General features: G+C 47.1%; 1 protein-coding gene and 1 long non-coding RNA gene across 5 annotated transcripts; one reads left to right on the top strand and one right to left on the bottom strand.

Annotated features, from left to right (window-relative positions):
- The first annotated feature begins 3009 nt into the window (after positions 1-3009).
- On the top strand, positions 3010-15103 carry KCTD21 (potassium channel tetramerization domain containing 21). 2 transcript variants are annotated; one of them, XM_068139976.1, is made up of 2 exons: positions 3010-3066; positions 14291-15103. In XM_068139976.1, exon 2 carries the CDS (start codon positions 14321-14323, stop codon positions 15101-15103), a length of 783 nt encoding a protein of 260 aa, XP_067996077.1. In that variant the 5' UTR covers positions 3010-3066; positions 14291-14320. The 2 variants fall into 2 exon arrangements, with proteins under 2 accessions (XP_067996077.1, XP_067996086.1); XM_068139985.1 differs by lacking the exon at positions 3010-3066 and adding an exon at positions 3196-3248.
- Positions 14200-22687, bottom strand: LOC137441955 (uncharacterized). 3 transcript variants are annotated; one of them, XR_010987538.1, is made up of 5 exons: positions 21489-22687; positions 20074-20147; positions 18849-18962; positions 17351-17540; positions 14200-16100 (listed from the first exon to the last, which is right to left on the bottom strand). It is a non-coding gene; the product is annotated as an uncharacterized lncRNA (long non-coding RNA). The 3 variants fall into 3 exon arrangements; XR_010987539.1 differs by having other exon boundaries at positions 17351-17537; XR_010987540.1 differs by lacking the exon at positions 20074-20147.
- Positions 22688-22980: the final 293 nt, after the last annotated feature.

The following is a 22980-nucleotide window of genomic DNA, read 5'->3' as shown; positions in this document are numbered from 1 at the left end:
CACTGCTGTTTAACATCTTTAATAATGGTCTTGAAGAGGAGTTACAGGGCACCATTAGTAAATTTGTAGATCACACCAAGTTAGGTGAGAGTGTGGAGCTGCTTGAGGATAGGGAGGCCTTGCAGAGAGACTTAGACAGACTGGATCAGTGTGCCCAGGTCAATGGTATGTGCTTCAACAAGGCTGAGTGCTGAATCAGGCAGTCGGGACACAACAACCCCATGCAATGCTACAGGCTTGGGGAACTCTAGTTGAGAGGCTTCCCTGCTCATAGCAGGGAGGTTGGAGCAGATGATCTCTGTAGTCCCTTCCTACTTAAGCTATTCTGTGATGATTCTGTGGTTCTATGAAGAGTGGCTGGAAAGTGGTCTGGAAGAAGGGGGCCTGAGGGTTCTAACAGAGAAGCAGCTGAGCATGAGCCAGCATTGTGCCCAGGTGGCCAAGAAAGCCAATGGTGTTCTGGCTTGTATCAGCAATAGTGTGGCCAGCAGGAGTAGGGAAGTGATTGTCCTCCTGTGCTCAGCACTGGTGAGGCCACACCTTAAATGCTGTGTTCAGTTTTGGGCACCTCAATACAAGAAAGACATCGAAGGGCTGGAGCTGGTGCAAAGAAGAGCAGCAGAGAGCTGTTGAAGGGCCTAGAGAATGAATCTGATGGACAGCAGCTGAGGGAACTGGGACTGTTTAGTCTGAGGAAGAGGAAGCTGAGGGGAGACCTTATTGCCCTCTACAACTCCCTGAAAGGACAATATAGAGAGGCTGGCGCTGGTCTCTTCCACAGGTAATTAGTGATAGAACAGGAAGAATGGCCTCTAGCTGCACTAGGGTAGATTTGGGCTATATTAGGAAAAAAAAAAAATCACTGAAAGAGTGGTCAAACATTGGAATGGACTGCCCAGGGAGGTGGTTGAGTCACCATGCCTGGATGTATTTAAAGCATTCTGTCATGAGTCCTGTGATAAAACCTCACAGAAGTGGCAAATATTCCAACATCTGTTTTTGTCCTTCAGCAACATGCAAAGTCCAAGCCAGGGTATATTAAACCTGAGAGGAGTTTGGATCTGGACTATCAGAGTAATTCAGACCCTCAGTTTTAGGTTCTTTTGGCTCCCTATGGGGTGGGAACATCTCTAGGTGCCTCTTCCCACAACATCTTCCCCAAGAAAAACCTGAACCCATCTTGGCCAATTTCTCATATCAAGGTGCTGCCTTTTAAACAGGTTTGCAAAGAATTCCTCCTCCAGGGTTCCCTTCTGCATCCTGACCACAGAGCACACTTCTCTTTGAACAATCCTGTATCCTGGGTCTCTCTCCTGAACACCTCCCTCCAAGCACTCCTCCCTTGAGCATCCTTCCTGCATCCCAACCCTCCAAGCAGCCCTTCCTCCAACCTTCTCTCCTGCATAACTCCCTTCAAACCATCTTCTACGTCCCAGCTCCCAACTATCCCACCCAAGAATCCTTCCTGCATTCTTTTCCCTGAGCATTCCTTTCTCTGAGCACCCCAGTTTTTGAGAATCCCAATTGTATCCTAGGCCACAAGCACTCCTTACTCCCAGCTTCTTTCTGCATCCCAGACACCAAGAATTTCTCCCTTTGAGCATCCCACCTGCACATTCCTTTCCCTGAGATTTCCCTTCTGCATTTCAACCCCTAGGCATCCCTCCTGTATCCTTTACCCCAAGCATCCCTCCTGCAACCTTTTCCCCAACTACCCCTCCTTCATCCCTCAACCTGAGCATCCCTCTGCATCTCTTCCCTTGAGCATCACCACTCAGAGCTTCCCTTCTTCATCCCTTTCCCTAAGAATTCTCTTCTGCAGCCCTAACCCCAAACATCCATCCCTTGACCCCTCAAGCACTCCTGCATCCCCCACCCCAAGTATCCCTCCTGAATCCCTTTCCCCAACTACCCCTCCTGCACGCCTTCTCCTGAGCACCTCTTCTGCATCTTTCCCTTTGAGCATTCCTTCTGCACCCCTTTCCTTGAGACTTCTCTTCCGCATCCTTTCCCCCAAGAATTCCTCCCTCCAAGTATCCCAAACTCAAGCATCTCAAAATCCAAGCATCCCTCCTTCATCTCTTCCTTTGAGCCTTCCCCCTTGGAGCATCCCTCTCACACCCCTTTCCCTGAGATTTGCCTTCTGCATCCCTTTCTCTGAGTACCCCTTCTGCATCTTTTCCCCTGAGCAACCCTTCTGCATATCTTCCCTCAAGCATCCCTCTCCTTGAGCATCCCTCCTGCAGTCCTTTCCCACCCCCTCAGCATCCTTCTCTGCAAGCAGCCTGACCCCCTTTTACCATTCCTCATGCATCCCTTTCCCTGAGCCCCATTTCTGCAGCCCCTCTTGGAGCACCTCTCTTGCACCTCTTTCCCCTAGGCTTCCCCTCTGCATCCTGATCCCTAAGCATCCTTCCCTCCAGCAGCCTGACCCCATTTGAGCATTCCTTCTGCACCTCTTTCCCTGAGCCTCTCTTCTGCATCCCTCCTTCTGAGCATCCCTCCTGTACATCACTTTCCCTGAGCTTCCCTTCTGCATCCCGAACCCTGAGAATCCCTCCTGTATCCCTCACCGCAAGTACCCCCTCCTGCATCCCTTGCCCAGAGCATCCTCCTGCATTCCTTTGAGCATCCCTCCTAAACTATCTCCCCTGAGCCCTACTCCTGCATCCCTTCCCCTGAGCATCTCTCCTGCACCCCTTTCCCCGACTTCCCCTCCTGCTTCCCTCACCCCGAGCATCGCTCTCTCCCCCAGACCCCCGCTTCTGCGCCCTTTCCCTCCCATCGCTCCCTCCGAGCACCCCAACCCCTGCCCGCCCCCGCTCCCCGCGTTACCTCTAGCCGTGGCCGTGCACCGTAACGCTGCGGCGTGGCCGGTTGAGAGCCGCAGTCCTGCGGGCAGCACTGGGGCAGGGCCGAGAACGGCAGCGAACTACAAATCCCAGAGTGGCCGGGCCGGGCCGAGCCACGCCGCTGCTCCCCCTCCCAGTCGCTTCCTCCTCCTGCCGCCTCCGCCTCCCGCGGCACCCGGCGAGCGACGGGGCTCGGTGGCTGGAGGGGGGGCAGGTGGGTACTGCCGCGGGGAGGAGAAAAGGGAGGGTAGGGGGAAACCGCCCGGCTAGGGGGCGTGGGGAGGGCCGGGGTCACCTCATCGGAACCCAACCGAGGCACAGGGAGGGAGGGGAGCGGTGGCGGGGAAGCCGCGCTGCTGCTCCGTGGAGAATCCCTGTGGGATACGGGAAGAACGGGTGAGCTCCCACTCCGGGGGGATTTGGGCTGATTTTTTAGTATTTTCAGTTAATTGAATAGTGGCAACGCCTGTCTGTGTAGCGAGGAGCTCTACCTACGGTTCCCATTAGCAGGGTAGGGCTCAGCGCTACTCTGCAAACTTTGCACCCCTCCCCCCCGACCCATGCCCGCCATAAAACATCTCCGATATGTAAAGATTTAGAGCAATTTAGCTAATCCAAGACCTGGACGCCCGTCCTGGAACTGGCGCTGCCTCCAGGCAGCCCCGGGGGGTGGTTGGGTGACGTACATGAGCCGTATTCTGGGGAGGTTGTCATTCTTGATGGCACCTACCTCATCAGTGTTATTAATGAGTGGGGGTTGCCAGTGTCCCGGTGCAGCCGTGCTGGCAATTAGCTGCCCTCTAATTGCAGGGGCTTTGTGGAAGTGATGGTGCGAGCGGGAGACAGGGTGGAAGCTGGAGTGCTGAACCACCCTGTGCGTGCATCAAGCAGTAAGCAGGTGGTGGCTTACCACGTGTGTGGATGAAGTGGTCCAGGAAGGAAGCGGAGAGTATCTGGAAGATACTCCAAGGGTACCAAGTGATACTCATGTGGATGCTTGGACAGGACATTAGGAACCTTTGCAGGAGGTGGTGTTAAATTAGTGCATTGGAGTGTACAAAGGGTTACAACAGCTGCTTGGAAGGAAAAGTCATGCTCCTGCTTGCCACGGGACCCCAAACAGGCTCCCTCCTGGCGGCCGGTGGTAGTGCCCTCCTGGCAGTCTGAGTCGCCCACCCGGCAGCCCCTGAGCCCACAGGTGTTGGAGGTCGTGCCAGGAGAGCCCCAAGCACCCCAACACTTGGGCTTTTTTTCTCCAAACCTCTCTGCAGCCGCATTTCTCTGGCTCTTCACTGCCTCTCCCCCTCCATCTTGTCTTCTGCCATTCACCTTCAGCAGTTAACCTTAATTTCCATCTCCTCCCTGTCGTGCACCGCTTTCATTCCTCTTCTCTCAGGAGGAACCTGACCTTTGGTTTATATCACTCCTTCCTCTTACTAACTGGGCAGGCACCAGCCTTGTCTTCTCACCCCTTCTATTGCTTAAATTCAGCATCTGCAGAGAGCCAGATGCTTGGCCTTTTGCCGTTCCCTGCATCCCTGAGGGAGCAGCCCAGAAGATGCTCAAGGGCATCAAGGAGCAGGTCTGGGAAGGGCTGAACACGCAGCATTGCTCCCACAACAAAGCAGGGATGTTATGGAAGTTCCGTTCATGGTTGCCCGTTGCTGCTGCGTCCCGTTGGCAGAGGAACATTTCTGTGTCTAACGAGGCATGGTTAGAAAATTAAATGCAGTAAATATAAATAGCTGGTGGCTAAGCAGCTGCTCCCTGGAGGTAGAGAGTCAGCATGTCTGTATCGCAGCTGCTGGCAGATCCCACACTGGTCCTGCTGTGCAGCGAGAAGGAAAGGGTGACACGTCGTTTCCTGCCACATGCCTGCTGGGAGTTTGAGTCCCCTCCTGGAGCTTGTCACCCTTGTCCGCTGTGCCATCCTCAGGGGTGAATGACCTTTCCCCAAACAGCGGGTGGAAATTTCCAGTGGCTCACAGCGTTCCCGAAACAAAAAGCAGCTTCTTCCCCGCTCCAGGCACTGCATTTCAGGATATATTGCTCCTGCCAGCCACGCCACACTTCCCTGACTGAATTTCAAGCCTTCAAGTGCTGCACTATGTTTGTTGGAGGGGATGATATTGAATGAGGTGGGTTCATCCTGCAGCAATGGGAAAACAGGAGTTTTCCTCTCTTAAGACTACTATAAATAAGCATCTAGGGTATAGAAACTGTGTTGCAAATATTTAAACTTCCATAGCTGAGGATGACCTGAGCTAAGTAAATGTGCACCAGGGGTACAGGACTGGAGGGTGAATCCATCCTTGTGATGGTTTTTGTCCCAGATCCTTCCTTAAATCCAGCTCTCACTTGATGCCTGCTGGCTGCTCCTGGTATGTAGGTGGTCAGCTGGGTTTGTATAGTTTTATTTATCCCCTAAATACTATTTCATTGTTCCCCCTTTGTCGTTCTTCTATTGTTTTTTTTTTCTCCTCTATGTCATGGGGTCACATCTAGGCTTCAAACTACATCATCTAGAGTTCCCATAACGTAGCAGGGCACAAATTCATAGATGAGGGTCTTAATATCCTCTGTGAAATTGTTCCCTTGAGAAGGGACGAGGCACAAAACTGGTCTGCAGGTAGAGCCACAGCCAGTGCCGTGGAGCTGAGTGTGTCTAGACCTGGCATTCAAAAATTCATGAGGTTCTTTCCCTCTTGATTTGGGTGGTTTGTAGAAACAAGTGGTTTTATCTCAAGGCAAAATGTGGCTTTCAATAAGATGTGATGGATCAAAGTGATAACGTGACAGGTGTGGGGAATCTGGGGCAAAACCCAAAGCAGAATTAGCATTGTGCAGAAAAAAAGTATCTTTGCACAAGAAAGACATGGACTTGTTAGTCCAGAACAGGGCCACAAAGGGGACCACAGGACTGGAACCCCTACACTGTGAGGACAAGCCTAGAGAGTATGGGTTGTTCAGTCTGGAGAAGAAAAGGCTCCAGGGAGACCTTCTTGTGGCCTTTCAGTACTTAAAGGGAGCCTGTAAGAAGGATGGGGACAGACTTTTTAGCAGGACCTGTTGTGACAGGACAAGAGGTGATGGTTTTAAGCTAAAAGAGGGAAGATTTAGACTAAATAGAAGGAATACATTTTTCACAAGGGGGGTGGTGAAACATTGGCCCAGGTTGCCCAAAAAGGTGGTGGATGCCCCATCCCTGGAAACATTCCAGGTCAGGTTGTTCGGGTCTCTGAGGAACCTGATCTAGCTGCAGATGTCCCTGCTCTCAGAAGGGTGATTGGACTAAATGACCTTTAAAAGTGCCTTCCAACCCCAACAATTCTATGATTCTGTGGGTTTGCTATTAATGCACTCTGATGAGCCAGGCTGGAGCCTCATCCTGCAAAAAACCATCTTCTCCTACCAAACCACATTCCAGCTGCCATGCAGGTGCCCAGATATTTCTCTTTTCATACCTCCTTTTTAGCTGACATCAATCCTGTCCTTTCCAGTGCAGAATTACTTCCTATAATGCATTACCTGATCTGTGTCTCTGAACGTCTCTCTGATGTGGCTTTTAGCAGCTCTCTTGGGCAACACTCAAAAGCCAGATAGGTTTTTAGTTTGGCTGCTCTTCCTGCTGCTTAGCAGAAATGGTCCCCAGCTTGCTTTAATGCTCCTGCCACTTAGGCATCCTTCACTCTGCCAACCTAAATAATTAATATTTTCTTTTCTCCTCTTTTTTTTCCTTTTGCTGTGTGTGTATTTTGTCATTCATTGTTACTCCTCAACTATTTCCTGATTTCCTGACTGTCTTAAACATGTTTTTCCAAAGTTTTGGTGGTGGAGGGGTGTTTTATGGAAGAGCTGTTGAAGGCTACACCGTAAAATGAGCCAGAAGTGCAACATCTTGTGTTTAAAATTAAACTGAGGGGCAATGATTGTGTAAATGGCCACACATTACTGCAGGTGGTAGCAAAAGACCCTGTTGCTGTCACAGCATCCGTTAACTTAAGACCCCACCTGCAGTGTTGTGTCCAGCTTTGGAGTCCTCAGCACAGCAAAGACATGGACCTGTTGGAGCAGAGCCAGAGGAGGCCACAAGAGTGATGTGAGGGCTGGACCACCTCTGCTGTGAGCTCAGCCTGAGAGAATTGGGGTTGTTTAGCCTGAAGAAGAGAAAGCTCCAGCAAGACTTTATGGTGACCTTCCAGTTCTTAAAGGGGGCTATCAGAAAGCTGGGAACAGACTTTTTAGCAGGGCTTGTTGTATCAGGACAAGGGATGATGTTTTTAAACTAAAAGAGGGAAATTCAGACTAGATACAAGGAAGACATTGTTTTCCAGTGAGGGTAGTGAGACCCTGGCACAGATTGCCCAGAGAGGTGGTAGATGCCTCATCCCTGGAAACATTCCAAATTAGGTTGAATGGGGCTCTGAGCAACCTGATCTAGTTGAAGATGACCCTGCTCACTGCAAAATGGGCTGGTCTAGATGACCTTTAAAGGTCCTCTTCCATCCCAAACCATTCTATGATTCTATTGTTATATAGATATAGATAAGAGATAGAGATATAGAGATAGAGATATGTCTTCAGAAAGATCCATGTCTCTGAAAACCATGTAACCATATTTTTAACTTCAGACTTTCCATGGTTAAAGGTGTGGTAATATTTCTGCCACTTCTTTACGTGTTATTTATGTTGGTAGATTGTGATTGATCTTTTGGTGTGTTGGTTTTTTTTTCTTGGATGATCACTTGTACATGTGTGGGGTTTTGCCAGCTTGGGCACAACAGGCACTCAGCGAAATTACGTCTGCAGCATTTTATTTATTAGCTAATTAAAGTGCTTTTAAATGGGATGAATACATCAGAGGGGAAATGAGTGTGTCCCAGGCTGTTCCACGTTCCAAACTATTAAGAAAAGGAAGCCTAATGACAATGAGGGAACTCAGCTGATGGTTCTTGCTGGCCACGTGGACAATGAGATCACAGCACTCTCAGCAAGTTTGCTGACGGCACCAAGCTGTGTGGTGTGGTTGACACACTGGAGGGAAGGGGTGTCATCCAGAGGGACTTTGACAGGCTGGAGTGGTGGGTCAATACCAACAGCATGAAGTTCAAGAAAGCCAAGCATGAGGTCGTGCATCTGGGTCAGGGCAATACTAAGCACAAATACAGGCTGGACAAAGAGTGGATGCACAGCAGTCCTGAGCAGAAGGACTTGAGGGTGCTGTTTGATGAGAAGATCAACATGAGTGCACTTGCAGCCCAGAGAGTCAACTGAATCTTGGGCTGCATCAAAAGTAGTGTGGCCAGCAGCTCTAGGGGGGTTCTCCTCCCCCTTCACTTGGCCCTGGTGAGACCACACCTAGAACACTGTGTCCAGTTCAAGAGAGACGGGGTTCTGCTGGAGAGTCCAACAGAGCTATGATTTGGGGACTTGAACATCTCTCCTGCGAAGAAAGACTGAGAGACCTGGGGCCATTTAGTATAGAGAAGGCTGAGAGGAGATCTTGTTAATGTCTGTAAATATCTGAGGGGTGGGTGTCAGGATGAGGGTGACAGTCTTATTTTGGTGCTGCCCAGTGATAGGACAAGGAACAACAGGTACAAGCTATAACACAGGAGGTTCCACCTCAACATGAGGAGACACTTCTCTACTGTGAGGGTGATGGAGCACTGGAATAGGCTGCTCAGTGAGATTGTGGAGTCTCCTTCTCTGGAGACTTTCAAAACCCACCTGACTGTGTTCCTGTGTGGCCCACCCTATGTGATCCTGCTTTGGCAGGGGGGTTAGACTAAGATGGTCTCTAGAGGTCACTTCCATCCCCTAGCCTTCTGAGTCTGTGATTCTCCCCCTCTAATCTGCTCTCATGAGACCCCACTTAGAGTACTGTGCCCACCTCTGGAGTTCTCAGCACAAGGACATGGACCTGTTGAAGCAGTGTCAGAGGAGGACACAAAAGTGATCAGAAGGCTGGAACATCTGCGCTGTGAGGACAGGCTGAGAGGATTGGTGTTTTTCAGGCTGGAGAAGAGAAGGCTTCAGGAAGATCTTATAGCAGCCTTCCAGTAATTGAAGGGAGTCTACATGGCAGCTGGCAAAGGACTTTTTACAAAGGCTGCAGTGATAAGACAAGGGGTGATGGCTTCCAACTGGAAGAAGCCAGATTTGAATTAGACATTAGGATCAAATTCTTCACCATGAGGGTGGTGAGACCCTGGAACTGTTTGCCCAGAAAAATTGTGGAGGCTCCACCCTGTAAGTGTTCAAAGCCAGGCTGGATGGGGCCTTGAGCAACCTGGTATAGTACAGGGTGTCCTTGTCCATGGCAGGGAGGTTGGAACTAGAAGAACATCAAAGTCTCTGTCAATTTAAATCATTCTGGGATTCTGTGTTTCTAAATACATTAAGGCATTGATAAGTGAAAACAAGTAGGTTTTGTTATTTCACATGCTCTTTCATAGCTTCCTGCTGTGTCAGCTCCTGTCACTCTCCGAGGTTCCAAACAATTATTTGCTGAATTCCTGGGGTAGAAGGTCATAACAGAAGTGTTCTGGATGCATCTGTTGAGGCTGCTAATGTGAGCAAAACCCAAGCTAAAATGTACAAGCTCTAGCTGGTTGAGAGGTTCATATGCTCAGACAGCAGTTTCTGTTCAGGACTTTGACTTTTCTAAGCAGTTCAGCACTCCTGGTTTCTCTCAATTTACATCACCTGAAGAGATTATGACATGAAATCAACTGTAGATTTATTTTTTTCCCATGAGGGTAAAAAAAAACATCTGTTTTCAAATGGAAGATGTATTGAAATAGAACTTACTTTAAAAGAACAAAATAAATCCTGTGCTCTGTGGCCAAATTCACATCTTCAGCCCTCACATTAGATCTCTTGCTGATCTAATTTGAATTAATTTTAAGTGCTACCCGGGGAACAGCTACACAAAAGGCTTTACTGTAATTCTCTGCTTCCCAGAACTGTAACTCAATCCATACTTGTCCTTGGTGACTTCAGGTTATAGCCACTCATGTCCAAGATCAGATGCTCTCTTGGTAGCTCCTCTTCAAGGAAATGCTGCCAAGCAGAAGAAAGTTCTGTGCTGCACTCTTGGAGATTCATAGAATTGTTAGGGTTGGAAGGGACCTCAAGGATCATCTAGTTCCAACACCGCTGCCAAGAATCCATACCTGATCCATCAAGGTAGGGAGTGCAGATGCTGGTTGGATGAGCAAAGAGAGAAAAGTGACAACCTGCCTAATGTGAATTTTTATTATTTCATTAAAACCTTTTTTGATAAACAGATTATAAGAAAAAAGGGGGGGAAAAGCATCATTAAACATTTGAAGTTTAATCTAGTGCAGGGGCAGTGGGGAGGTCCAGAATAAAAGCTGGTGTCCCTGGAGACTGAACTCCAGCCTGTGTGGGTCTGTAAACTGCAAAATAGCCATGAATAGAACAGGCTGGTCAAGGCATGTCTCTGAGCAGCATCCAGAGGTGGGAGAGGAGCAGAACCCACACAGGGAGGGGAGTTACGCAGTGCCTGCCAATCTGTGCTACTGCACCCACAACTCTTCCAGTGCCAGAGCTAAAGCTTGGTCAAATTTCTGATGCTGTTGCTGGCAGCATAGATGAGGTCTTCAGCTTTGAATAACTCATGTTACTGCCATATTGTGTGGCAGCCTCCCTTTGGAGACTGCTGATAAAAAAATCAGCAGAACATTATCTGCTCAGAATGGACTGAGATGTATGGCTCTGTATAGCTGGTGAGCCTTTGGATCAGAGTGAGGCTAGGGTGGATGCTGAGTTTGAAATAAAAATCTGTCTGTTTGGACCATCTGGTGGTCTTTAGGTTGTGACTCGTGACAACAGGCTCTGCCAAGTTGGCAGATATATGAGGGAAACATCTCCTTGTGCAGCTGGCTAGGGCTGGCAGAGAGCATGAGAAAACTACTCCTATGGTGCAGATAAGTGTGCTTGGCCTCAAAAATCTGAAACCATGACCTATGAAGAAAGAGCAGAAAAATTTGGGCTGTTCAGTCTAAAGCAGCCTGAAGGGAGGCAGATGTGGGAAGCAATGAACATGGCCTTTGAGGTGACTGACAGGACTTCTACAGGCTGTGCTATTTGCAGGGAGATGTAGGGGATGCTTCCTTTTGGTGAAACTTGAAAAAAAGGATGATCCATTTTAGGTTGGGTTTGTGAATGTCAGATTGTGCTTGTAGCAATGTTTTTACAGACACATTGCAAGCCCTCAGGGGAAAAGAATACCTGGCAGCCACTCTTACTGCAGAAGTAGAATTACAGAATCATAGAATTGTTTTGGCTGGAAAAGACCTCTAAAATCATTGAGTCCAGCCATTAACCTAAGACCACTATGGACATTAAACCATGTCCCAAAGTGCCATGTCCTCATGTTTCTTAAGCACCTCCAGGGATGGTGACTCCACCACCACCCTAGGCAACCTATTTCAATGTCTGCCCATCCTCTCAGTAAAGACATTTTCCTCATATCCAGTCTAAACCATCCCTGGCACAATTGCAGGCCATTTCCTCTCATTCTATCACCTGGTATGAACTAGACCAGTTGAAGCCCTTATATGATCTGTTTTAAACAGCTCCTGACTCTAAATTGGGCAGAAGTCTTCAGGAGGGGGATGAGACTGCAGTGCTAAGGGGAGTTTAGCACTGTAAGAAATAGATTTTTCTAGGATATATTTGACCAAGGTTAGTCATAAAGGTGCTCTTTGATCATGGGCATAGAAAGGGTGTGGTGTTGATCTTCATATGTGGCTTTATTTGCCAGTTTCCTTGGATGCATGTGACTGAGGGATACACAGATGAAGCCCCCAGTGATTTTAGATTCTTTCCCTGAATTATTGTGCAGTGAGATTTACACTGTGTGCTAAGGGCTGAAGCAGTATAAAGAGCAGAGTGAAATCTTAGTCTGAAACTAGAAGTGAAAAGCAAAACTTACTTTGACCTCTTCATTAGCTGCCCTAGATTTGGCACACTTTCTATAGCAAAATGTGCTTGCAGCCTAAAGGTAGGTTTGGTTTAGAGAGCCATCAACACAAGCCCTGTGAGGAGAGGCTGAGGGAGCTGGGATTGTTTAGCCTGGAGAAGAGGAGGCTCAGGGGTGACCTCATTACTCTCTACAACTACCTGAAAGGTGGTTGTAGCCAGGAAGGGGTTGGTCTCTTCTCTCAAGCAACCAGCACCAGAACAAGAGGACACAGTCTCAAGCTGCACCAGGGGAGGTTTAGGCTCAAGGTGAGGAGAAAGTTCTTCACTGAGAGAGTTGTTCGCCATTGGAATGTGCTGCCCAGGGAGGTGGTGGAGTCACCATCCCTGGAGGTATTCAAGAGTGGATTGGACGTGGCACTTGGGGCCATGGTCTAGTCATGAGGTCTGTGGTGACAGGTTGGACTTGATGATCTTTGAGGTCTCTTCCAACCTTGGTGATACTGTGATACTGTTTGGGATTTAACACCCATAAAAGAATTGATATTCTAGCACAAGTTGATGTTGTTCTTTATCTGTATTTTGGTGTGATTCCAGAGCTGATAGTACAGTGTTAGTGTCTATGATTATTCCATGACTAGTCAGGGAAATGCCTGCACTTCAGTGTAATCTCAAAGGAATTGTTTGGTGGCTTTCTGCTGGATGACTGTAGTTACTATAGCAAGAGCTACCTCCTGTCTCTGCGAGCAATTGCTGATGGGTTTTCTGCTGCTTAAGTCAACAATAAAATTGTGAATGAACTGGTGATTGATTCCACCCCATCCAACCTGATCTGCAATGTTTCCAGGGATGTGGCTTCTACCACCCCTCTGGACAACCTGTGCCAGTGTTTCACTACCCTTGCTGTAAACAATTTCTTTATCTAGTCAGAATCTCCCCTCTTTCAATTTAAAACCATCCTATCACTACTGCCCCTGATAGAGTTTGATTCCATCTTCCTAACAGGCCGCTTTAAGCACCATAAGGTCTCCCCAGAGCCTTCTCTTCTCCAGGCTGAACAAGCCCAACTCAGCTTTTCTGCACACCAGAGGTGTTCCAGTCCTCTTTTTTTTTGTTTTGTGGCTCTCCTCTGGATCTGCTCCCACAGGTCTATCTAGGCTATGCTGAAGACTCCAGGCTTGTAGACAGCATTGTAGGTGGGGTCTCACCAGAGCAGAGAGACAGATACACCTGAGACCACCTTTGCAAGGCAGCTGTGGTGATCTGCAATGGAAAGAGCTATGTAGCTGCTTCCACTTCCTTTGCACCAACCCTGGCATTCATCTGGTTCCAAGATGAAGCAGAAACATATCCTGAAGAGAAAATGATGCTTTTCCTCCCTAAAGTAGCTCACTGCAGGGTCAGATGAATGCCAGAGTTGGGCTAAGGGAGGAGGAAGGTAGGTGAAGGACAAAGTAAGGTATTGCCCTTCCAGAGCCAGTGATGCTTAACTGCACCATAAAAATCACATCTTCCATTCGTCTCAGCTGATTGCAGAGGAGCTGCATGGAAACTACATCAACTGGGATATGGCCCTAATTAAGTAGGAAATGTTCTTTAAGGTGAAGCACACTGGAAGGAGAAAGCCTGGTGGATTTTTTACTGAATGGAGCTGCAGACTATCACATGTTTAGGGCAGTGCTGCTCACTGGTTCCCTGCTAGGCTGACTGCGCTCCAATGTGTGCCAAGGGGATTCTGCTGCAACAGTCTTGTTGCTTTAATTGTATCTTCAGATGCCATGGAAGATATTGGGATGTGTCCAGTTCTTGTCCTGTGCTTTTTTTACCCCCACTACATTGTGTGTTTGTGAGGGAGTTGGGATTGAGTGAGCTCAAGACACAACTCTTGCTCTGAAGTCAGCAGCTCTTCCACTGTATGCATCCATAGGAGAAGGTTCATGTCTGGCCTGATTGTAAAGTTCTGGAAGGCTCATGATTTCTGACACTAAACTCAACTAAACAAGTCCTGATCAAGTTTTTTGGGAGAAAAAACATCTTTACACTTTTCTCAAGATACAAGCTCCAAAAGTAATTCTTCACTTCTCATTTCTGTGACTCATAGAACAGTCTGGGTTGGAAGGAAGTTCCAAAGTTCATCTAGTCCAACCCCCTCTGCAGTCAGCTGGGACACCCTCAACTAGATCAGTTTGCCCAGAGCCCTGTTGAGCCTCACTTTGAATATCTCCAGGGATGGGGCCTCAAGCACCTCCCTGGGCAACCTCTTCAATGTTCCACCACCCTCATGGTAAAGAACCTGTTCCTAACACCCAATCTAAATCTGCTCTTCTCTAGTTTGAAGCCTTTTCCCCTCGTCCTATCACCACAGGCCTTTGTAAACAGTGATGAATTCTTGCCATGTAGTTATCCTTACTCTTTATCTCTGTAGTTTAACCTTCCAAACATGGAAATGCAACTAAATGTGTGGTACTGGATTTTTGTTTTTTCAGACTTAGTCCCAGCATCGTGACTCTTCCATCATGTCTGAACCCATCACGCTCAATGTGGGAGGAAAGCTCTATACCACCTCTCTGTCCACCCTGACTAGCTTTCCAGACTCCATGCTGGGGGCCATGTTTAGTGGGAAGATCCCAACCAAGAAGGACAGCCAAGGCAACTGTTTCATTGACAGAGATGGTAAAATTTTCCGCTACATCCTGAACTTCTTACGAACTTCTCACTTAGACCTCCCTGAAGACTTTCAGGAAATGGGCTTGCTTCGAAGGGAGGTAGATTTTTATCAAATCCAGCCACTGATTGAGGCCTTGCAGGAGAAAGAGGTGGAGCTTTCTAAAGCAGAGAAGAATGCCATGCTCAACATCACCCTTGATCAGAAGACCCAGACTGTTCACTTCACTGTCCGAGAAGCACCCCAGATCTACAGCCTGTCTTCCTCCAACATGGAAGTGTTCAGTGCTCATATCTTCTCCACATCCTGTCTGTTCCTGAAGCTTCTGGGTTCCAAACTCTATTATTGCTTCAATGGAAACCTCTCTTCAATATCCAGCTACCTGAAAGACCCCAACCATTTGACCTTGGATTGGGTTGCAAGTGTGGACGGTCTTCCTGAAGAGGAGTACACCAGGCAGAACTTAAAGAGACTCTGGGTGGTGCCAGATAATAAGCAAATCAATAGTTTCCAGGTGTTCGTGGAAGAAGTGCTAAAAATAGCCATGAGTGATGGTTTCTGCATAGATTCTTCTCATCCTCATACTTCAGATTTCATGAATAATAAGATAATTCGCCTAATTCGGTACAAGTAGGAATGACTGATTATTAAGGTGCCAGCATGGAGATAACACAGGTTAAAGTGTTTACACTTACAGCCTAATTCAGAATCATGCTTATCTGGATTAAGAGTCACTAATAAGGAGATGATCTTCCTTTAATGTATTTATCAATCTGACCTTTCAGAAGATGTCCATATTCTAGACAGAAGGAATTGTCTAGTGCCTGAATTCAAGACTGGTTCTGTTCCTGCCTCCTCCTCTGACCTGCTCTACAATTGTTGGGAGAATCACTTAACTTCCTTCCAGTTGGAAAATGGGAGTGATCCGTAATAGCAAGGGGATGTAAGGGTTCAGTAATCAAGGTTTGGAGGGTACCTGGAGAACAGTTGTGGTGAAAGATGCCATGGAGCTGCAGTGCAGCAGATAGCCCTGGGGGCACATTTCCATGTCTTGCCATGTCAGCAGTGCAGAGCATCCAAGAAGCTTGGTTAGGTCTGCAGAAAAGAAGCCTTCCCACATGCAGGTGCTCAAGACAATTGTAAAGGATGGTGCAAACTGCAAATGATAAAGAGATCCTGTCTCTTTGGGTTCAGCAAAGGATTTCTGTCACCATCTGAAACTGGCTTGGGTTTTTTTCTGAACCCTGTGAAGAAGCCCCACCTCTGCTTTCAGGGAAGCTGTGCTTGAATGATGTGACTGGGATACGGAATGACCAATGAAGTCATAGCAGAGAAGATTGTGGTGTTACAAACAGAAGACTGTGACTGGTGGGGGAACTTGGCTTTGGATGCTCTTACACCTTTACTTTTACATTCCAAAGGCATCCAAGACAACCAGTCCTTTTCTTTCTTTACAATGTTGTATTTGTCTGGAGGGGAGTATGCTACTGAAACATTCTGAGTTGGAAACAGATTTGGTGACATAGGCATTCAAATATCTTCTCTTGAGCCTCTTCTGCCTGGACAGGACATGTTTCCCATCAGCAGTGCTTGGAGTGCATGGGATGCTCTCTGGGTAGAATGGATTCCACCTGAAAAGACAATACACCCATCAGGTTACACCTGGATTTTTAAGGCAAGCTCAGAGGCTCACTTTTCCTATCCCTGTACACTGAGCCATTTTTTAAATGTCATTGTGAAATGGTCAGGTCACTGAGGCAGCACTTTACCTACTTGCTTGGCTTCAGTGTCAGATTGTTGGAGGTAAGACAGTGGGAAACTAGAGGTGATGATAACAGTCAAACTCTTTTCTTCATGCCCAGTCTGTGCTATAATGAAGATCATAGTCCAGTAGCTGCATGTTAGCTCTAATCATTTGTGCCACTTCCGAGGTAGTTCCTTTTCAGCTAATCCTGTTTAAAAGTATCTTAGCTGTCTTTCCCTAACCAGAATGCTACATGTGCATGAAACACCTGCTGGAACATTTCCCACTCTCTCCAATGGGAGACACAGGAAAATGCAATAACCAAGTTTAGCACTTAGCATTTTAGTGCTTCCAAAAGTTCTTAGCACAGGGCTGCAGAGCTCAGTAGTGCTCACGTTTTGTTTCCCCAAGTCTCTCATTACATTCAGCTGACCTTTGAACAAGCATAAGGAAGGGGTTTCGTGTTTAAAAATTCAGTGAGATCAATATAGTTCTACTGTCCCAAGCTGTAACTGCATGAACACCACACATCAGTATGCTGAGGTTAAAAATGCCCATTCTGCAACTATTGGCAGCCCCTGTCTGACTTGGTGCTAAACCACCATGATATACCTGGGACCATGTTGTTAGGAAACACTGACTGGCTGGGCTTGAAGCCCTCAGAACCATTAAACCTAGCAAGTTTTGTGAATTTCCAGGATTGTTACCAGGATTTTGTGGCCAAATTCCAGCTTGAGTCACCATACTATTCTAGTTTTAATTGCTTCAGGAAGAACTGTTTTTTCTCCCATCCCTGAGCTGAATTTTAAAGCAGGAATGATCTGTCCCAGGGGTTGTTCTGTGCCACTGACAAAAGCAAAGCAACTTCTGACATGAGTTTGTCAGGCAGTTGGAACATTCACTGCGGCACTTGGTCATGATCTATGCAGGCAATATGATTAGGATCTGTAAAATATCATATACGAACCCTCTTTCATCAAGCCTGTGCCTTGAAGCAGATATGCCATTTGTGAACTGATGATAACAGAACTTCTGGGGACCACTGACAGTATTTCTTTTTAATTCAAACCCTTGGGAGTAGAATTTATGTGGTCTGGAACAGGAGTTGTTGTATGTCAGGACTAAAATAATACTTACTTGTAGTAATTTGTTTCCTGTCAGCTTGAGTTTATCCAAAGGTAAGAGTGGTAGGCTTAAATCTCATTTGGAAGCAGGGAAGAAGGCTGATCTGTTATACCCTTTGGAGCTCCAGATCAGCACTGCTCCACTCTGTTTCAGCAAAATAAAAATATTCCCTGGGAGAGTTGAATCATTATGGCATTCTCTGCTGAAAGGCAAGTAAGAAGAGTCTGTAAAGGAATTTTGCATAGCTTAACCTGGAGCATTTACTCCTCCCCTTTGCTCCCATTCCCTTTTTTCAGACAGTATCAATGCCCACACTAAGAGCAGTTATACAGTTTTTTAAGTCTAAACAAGGCCCCCTACCTGGCCTAGACAGAAATGGAGTTCAGTATGGGTTTAAATCCCTACAGACTGAGGAAAGCACTGAACCCAGGTCATCTCCTGGAGTGCTTTAACCCATAAGTCTATTACAAGAACGCTGAACAACTTGAACACACATTTATCTGTGCTCATGTAACTAAATCTGCCAAAGGTACTGTTGGTCACACAGGGAGAAGCAAAATCCCTCTCTTTTATAATACAAGGTGATGGAAAATTACTTGGGAGTAGGTTGCCCAGAGTGGTTGTGAATGCCCCCTCCCTGGAGATGTTTAAGGCTAGATTGGATGAGGCCTTGCACAAGCAAGTCTAGTTGAGGTGTCTCTGCCTATGGCAGGGAGGTTGGAGTAGATGATCTCTTGAGGTTCCCTCCAAACTAAGCCATTCTATGATTCTATGACATGAGTGGAGGCTTTGGGAGGAACAGAAAAACTTGAATTGGAGCAGGTCCAGATCAGGGGGTTGGAGCACCTCTGCTGTGGGGACAGGCTGTGGGAGCTGGGGTTATTTAGCCTGGAGGAGGCTCCAGGGAGACCTAATAGTAGCCTTCCAGTACCTGAGGGGGGCCTACATGAAGAATGAAGAGAGCCTGCAGCGACAGGGTGAGGGGCAATGGCTTCAAACTAGGGAAGAGCAGATTTAGATTGGATGTTAGGAACAGGTTCTTTACTATGAGAGTAGTAGAACACTGGAAGAGGTTGCCCAGGGAGGTGGACGAGGCCCCATCCGTGGAGATATTCAAGGTGAGGCTCAACAGAGCTCTGGGCAACCTGATCTAGTTGAGGATGCCCCTCCTGACTGTGGAGGGTCTTGGACGAGACAAACCTTGGAGGTCCCGTCCAGCCCAGGCTATTCTATAATTCTATGAAACACCTCTAAATTTCTAAGCAGAATAAACATTTTCAAGCATGAGGTGCTATTTATAAGGGCAGTGTTGTTCTGCATGCTTACAGTGCACGTGAAACAAGTGGTAAGTGAATCACTGGCGACTGCAGGCAAACATATGTTACACACCCACAGCTGCTATTTCAAACCACACACTGAGCTAAATTTGTAGCTGCTCCCTAATTTTCCAGTCTGTGACTTACGTTGTAATGACTGTTTATAGGAATGCTCTCCCTCCAAAACATGTTACCTTTTTATCTAGGTAGCTGGCTTTTGTTTCCCTCCTTTTCCTGAGCCCTGCAGGTGTAACTTGCTTTGGCTTACCAGCCAACAGCATTGGTGATTATTCTTCTCAAGAGTTCTCCTGAATAAAAGTAAACATGCACAAAGCCATATTAAGCACAGTGCAACCCCACTGCTGGTCAGGGAAAGCGCTTTGCATTAATTAGCAGCTAACATCTAAAAATTATTTCACTGCTGAGTGGAATATTCACTCTCAGAATAAACTGGGCTTTTTTCCTGTAAGGGCCTGAGAGCAAGGAAACAGCCTAGTCAGTTGGTTTTTTAGCTCTAAACTTTGAACAACTCAGCGCGTAACTCCTGTTCAGATTCTGCCATATGGATGACTCCCTCAACATCTTCATGCACAAAATGAGAGTCTCTGAGTCCTGCATTTCTTTTTTAAAACGGCCTACATGCCGAGAGAGCCACCGAGCAGTAGTGCTGGAGCAGAAAAATACCAGATTTGGGGCAGATGATAAGCTACTAGCTGTAGTCCAGTGGCATTTTCAGTGGGACAGAACAGTGGGGTTTCTTAAATGACAGAGAATTGTGAACATCCTAGTGGAGTTCAGAAAGAATCATTCATGGATTTCTCTGGGTTTTCAGGCTTCCTTGTTCTTAAATATCTAACAACATCCAATTACGAAGAAGGGACTAAAAGCACACATAAATACTAAGACCTCTTTGGTTCATGCAGCTGTTAAGGATTGGTAGATGGTGGGAGGAGTGTTTGTTGCTACAGGTGATGATAGGGAAATGAAAGAAATAGGTGTAAAAAAATCAGACCTGAAAAAATTCAAGTTAATGAGAAATCCAGGATGTAGAAGGGAGAGAATAAAGAATCTTGATGTGTTGAGAGGGGAAAGAAAACCCACACCTCAGCAAGGTAACAATAGAGACAAAGATTTTGTTCCAGATGAGGTTGTGATGAGAATGACTCACTGGGCCCTTCCAGTTTTAATCTCCTGTTATGTAACTTAAATATTGGTCATACCAAGAGTTATGCTGGTAATGTGTCAGGAGCAGGCAGCTTGGCTTCATCTTGCATGTGCTTTAAATCACTGAACATATGCACTGCTGTAGCTACCATACTGCAGCTGGGTTGCTGAACAGAAACTGCTGCTTGAGTTCACTGGCAGTAAGTATCAATTACATAAATCAATATATAATTGATAGGTAGAAATCAGACTTACTCCCACTCTAGGAAAGGCTGGTGGGGTCCATATTTAATGTTGATGGGAGTGTCAATGTTGTCTTCAGCAACAGACTGTGGAAAATAAATTTGGGATCTTCTGATACTTCACAGACAAATGGAGAAGTTATGAAGAAGACTCCTGTGGGGAGTTTTTCACCCCATCCCTTTAAATTTGGTGTCACTGCTCTGAATTTCCATTATTTGGGGATTTTAAACTGCCATTCTGGAATTACTCCCTTCTCCACAGACTGATGGGCACAAACTGGATACAAAGACTGCTAATGTGGCCCTCCCAGGGAAAGCTTGAAGTGTGAATTAGCACAGCCAGCCATGCAGATACTGTGTGTGAGAAGGGCTGCACTGAGCAGCTCATGCTCTCAGATTCACTTGGGAATAACATCAGGGATGGTTTCCCTATGAATTCAGGGGAAAACTTCCCTATGAATTCAGGCTGTATGGAATAATTCCCTTTCTCTTCCTCCTCTTGTTATTCCACTCCCTTTTTCTTGTTCCTACTCCTAACTGCAGGATTTTTCTGTTGATCAGAATTTGGTGCCTAATTCACTGAAAGCCAGGCTTTTGGAGTGTAAAAAGAGGGGGTTTATTTCATACCACTTTCACAGAGGGCCTTAGGGATAGCACAGTGAAAAATCTGCTTAAATTTCTCTGCCTGTAACTCTTCTGTGGACCGTGTCTAAACTATATTTTAGAGAACAGTAAATAAAATCTGAATGAAGCAGGAGATGCTTGGTCTGATATATGCATCTTGAGGAATAAACATAGTATCAGTCAGGGTTGGGTTAGGGTTGGGGTTCCGTTCTGGAGGTTAGGGTTCAGTTCTGGAGCCCCTATTACAAGAGGGATCTGGAGGTGCTGGAAGGTGTCCAGAGAAGGGCCACGAGGATGATCAGAGGGCTGGAGCACCTCTCCTATGAGGACAGGCTGAAGGAGTTGGGGCTGTTCAGTCTGCAGAAGAGAAGGCTCCCAGGTGACCTAATTGTGGCCTTCCAGTATCTGAAGGGGGCCTACAGGAAGGCTGGGGAGGGACTTCTCAGTACCTCAGGTAGTGATAGGACTAGGGGGAATGGAATGAAGCTGGAGGTGGGGAGATTCAGGCTAGATGTGAGGAGGAAGTTCTTCCCCATGAGAGTGGTGAAGCCCTGGAATGGGTTGTCCAGGGAGGTGATTGAGGCCCCATCCCTGGAGGTGTTTAAGCCCAGGCTGGCTGAGGCTCTGGGCAGCCTGATCTAGTGTGGGGTGTCCCTGCCCGTGGCAGGGGGGTTGGAACTAGATGATCCTTGTGGTCCCTTCCAACCCTGACTGATACTATGATACTATGTGGTGGTGACATTTGCTCTATCTGTCTCTTTTCCTCTGCAAGGATTTTACACAGTGCATCAGTGCAATGCTTACCTAGACGTCTCCCTGGCTGAAAATTGTAGGAAGCTCCCAAAAAATTAAAGCAGTTGTAAGCTGAATCCCTCCATTCTCATTTGGTGAGCCGTCCAGCTGCAGTGCTGTGTCCAGCTCTGGAGTCCTCAGCACAGGAAAGACATGGACCTGTTAGAGCAGGTCCAGAGGAAGGCCACAAAAATGCTAACAGGGCTGGAACACCTCTGGTATGGAGAAAGGCTGAGTTGGGGTTGTTCAGCCTGGAGAAGAGAAGGCTCCAGGGAGAGCATGTAGCAGGTTTTGGTGCTTAAAGAGGCCTATTAGGAAGATGGGGACAAGCTATACACAAGTTGTGATAAGACAGTTTAAAGAGGGGAGATTCAGACTAGATACAAGGAAGAAATTTTTTACGGCACGGGTAGTGAAACACCAGCACAGGTTGCCCAGAGAGGTGGTAGCTGCCCCATCCCTGGAAAAATTCCAAGTCAGACTGGATGGAGTGTTGAGCAACCTGTTCTAGTGGAAGATGTCCCTGACAACTGCATTCAGGTTGGACTAGGTGAACTTTAAAGGTCTCTTCCAACTCACATCATTCTATGATTCTATGATATTGCTGCTGCACAGGAAAAACTAGGTTTAACATATTGTCCATATGATTTCATGCAACACCTACAAGGTGCTGTTCCTCAAAAGATGGCTTGCTGTAAGGAAAATACCCAACCCAAATGCTGGTCCCACACCATGCAACCCCACATTACTCAGGGTCAGCACAACTCAACTCCATACCTGGTCTCACAGCCACCCAACTCTGTAACTGGTCTACACCACCCAGTCCAAGTTCACCTAAACCATAAACCACCCAACCCCATGTTTAGTCCCATAGCCACCCAACATCACCCAGCTCCAATGCTAGTCCCACACTACCTAACCCCATATCACTCAGGCGCTGTATCATCCGAGTCCAAACCTTTGTCCCATACCACTCAATTTTGCTGGCAGTTCCACAATTCCCAACCCTCCATCACCCAGGCCTGTGGCCACCCAACACTACATTACACAGGCCCAACATCACCTAACTTCACACTTACTCCCACAGCCACTCAACCCTGCTGGTTATACCACACCTCCCAGCCACATGCAACCAAAGCTTACCACCGCCCAAACCAACATCACCCAGGCTCTTCTGCACACAGGTCCAAATTTGGGTCCTACATTACTCTCTACAATTACCCAAGAGAGGCTGTTGTGAGGTGGGTTTTGGTCTCTTCTCCCAAGTAACCAGTGACAGAAGAAGAGGGAATGGCCTCAAGCTGCAGCAGGGGTGGTTTAGGCTTGACATTAAGAAAGGGTTTTTTTTCACTGACAGGGTTGTCAGGCATTGGAACAGGCTGCCCAGGGAGGTGGTTGAGTCACCATCCCTTGCTGTGTTTAAAAGCTATGTAGATGTGGTGCTTGAGGATATGTATTAGTGGCAGACTTGCTACAGTAGGGTTAATGGTTGGACTTGAGGACC

Source organism: Melanerpes formicivorus, unplaced genomic scaffold (assembly GCF_026170545.1).
Source record: "Melanerpes formicivorus ecotype bairdi unplaced genomic scaffold, bMelFor1.0.p_v2 SCAF_1, whole genome shotgun sequence".
NCBI lineage: Eukaryota > Metazoa > Chordata > Aves > Piciformes > Picidae > Melanerpes > Melanerpes formicivorus.
This window is presented reverse-complemented; position numbering and strand designations above follow the sequence as displayed.

Coding starts and splice junctions, on each gene's coding strand:
- KCTD21 (XM_068139976.1), top strand. CDS start 14,321: ATGTCTGAACCCATCACGCTCAATGTGGGAGGAAAGCTCTATACCACC.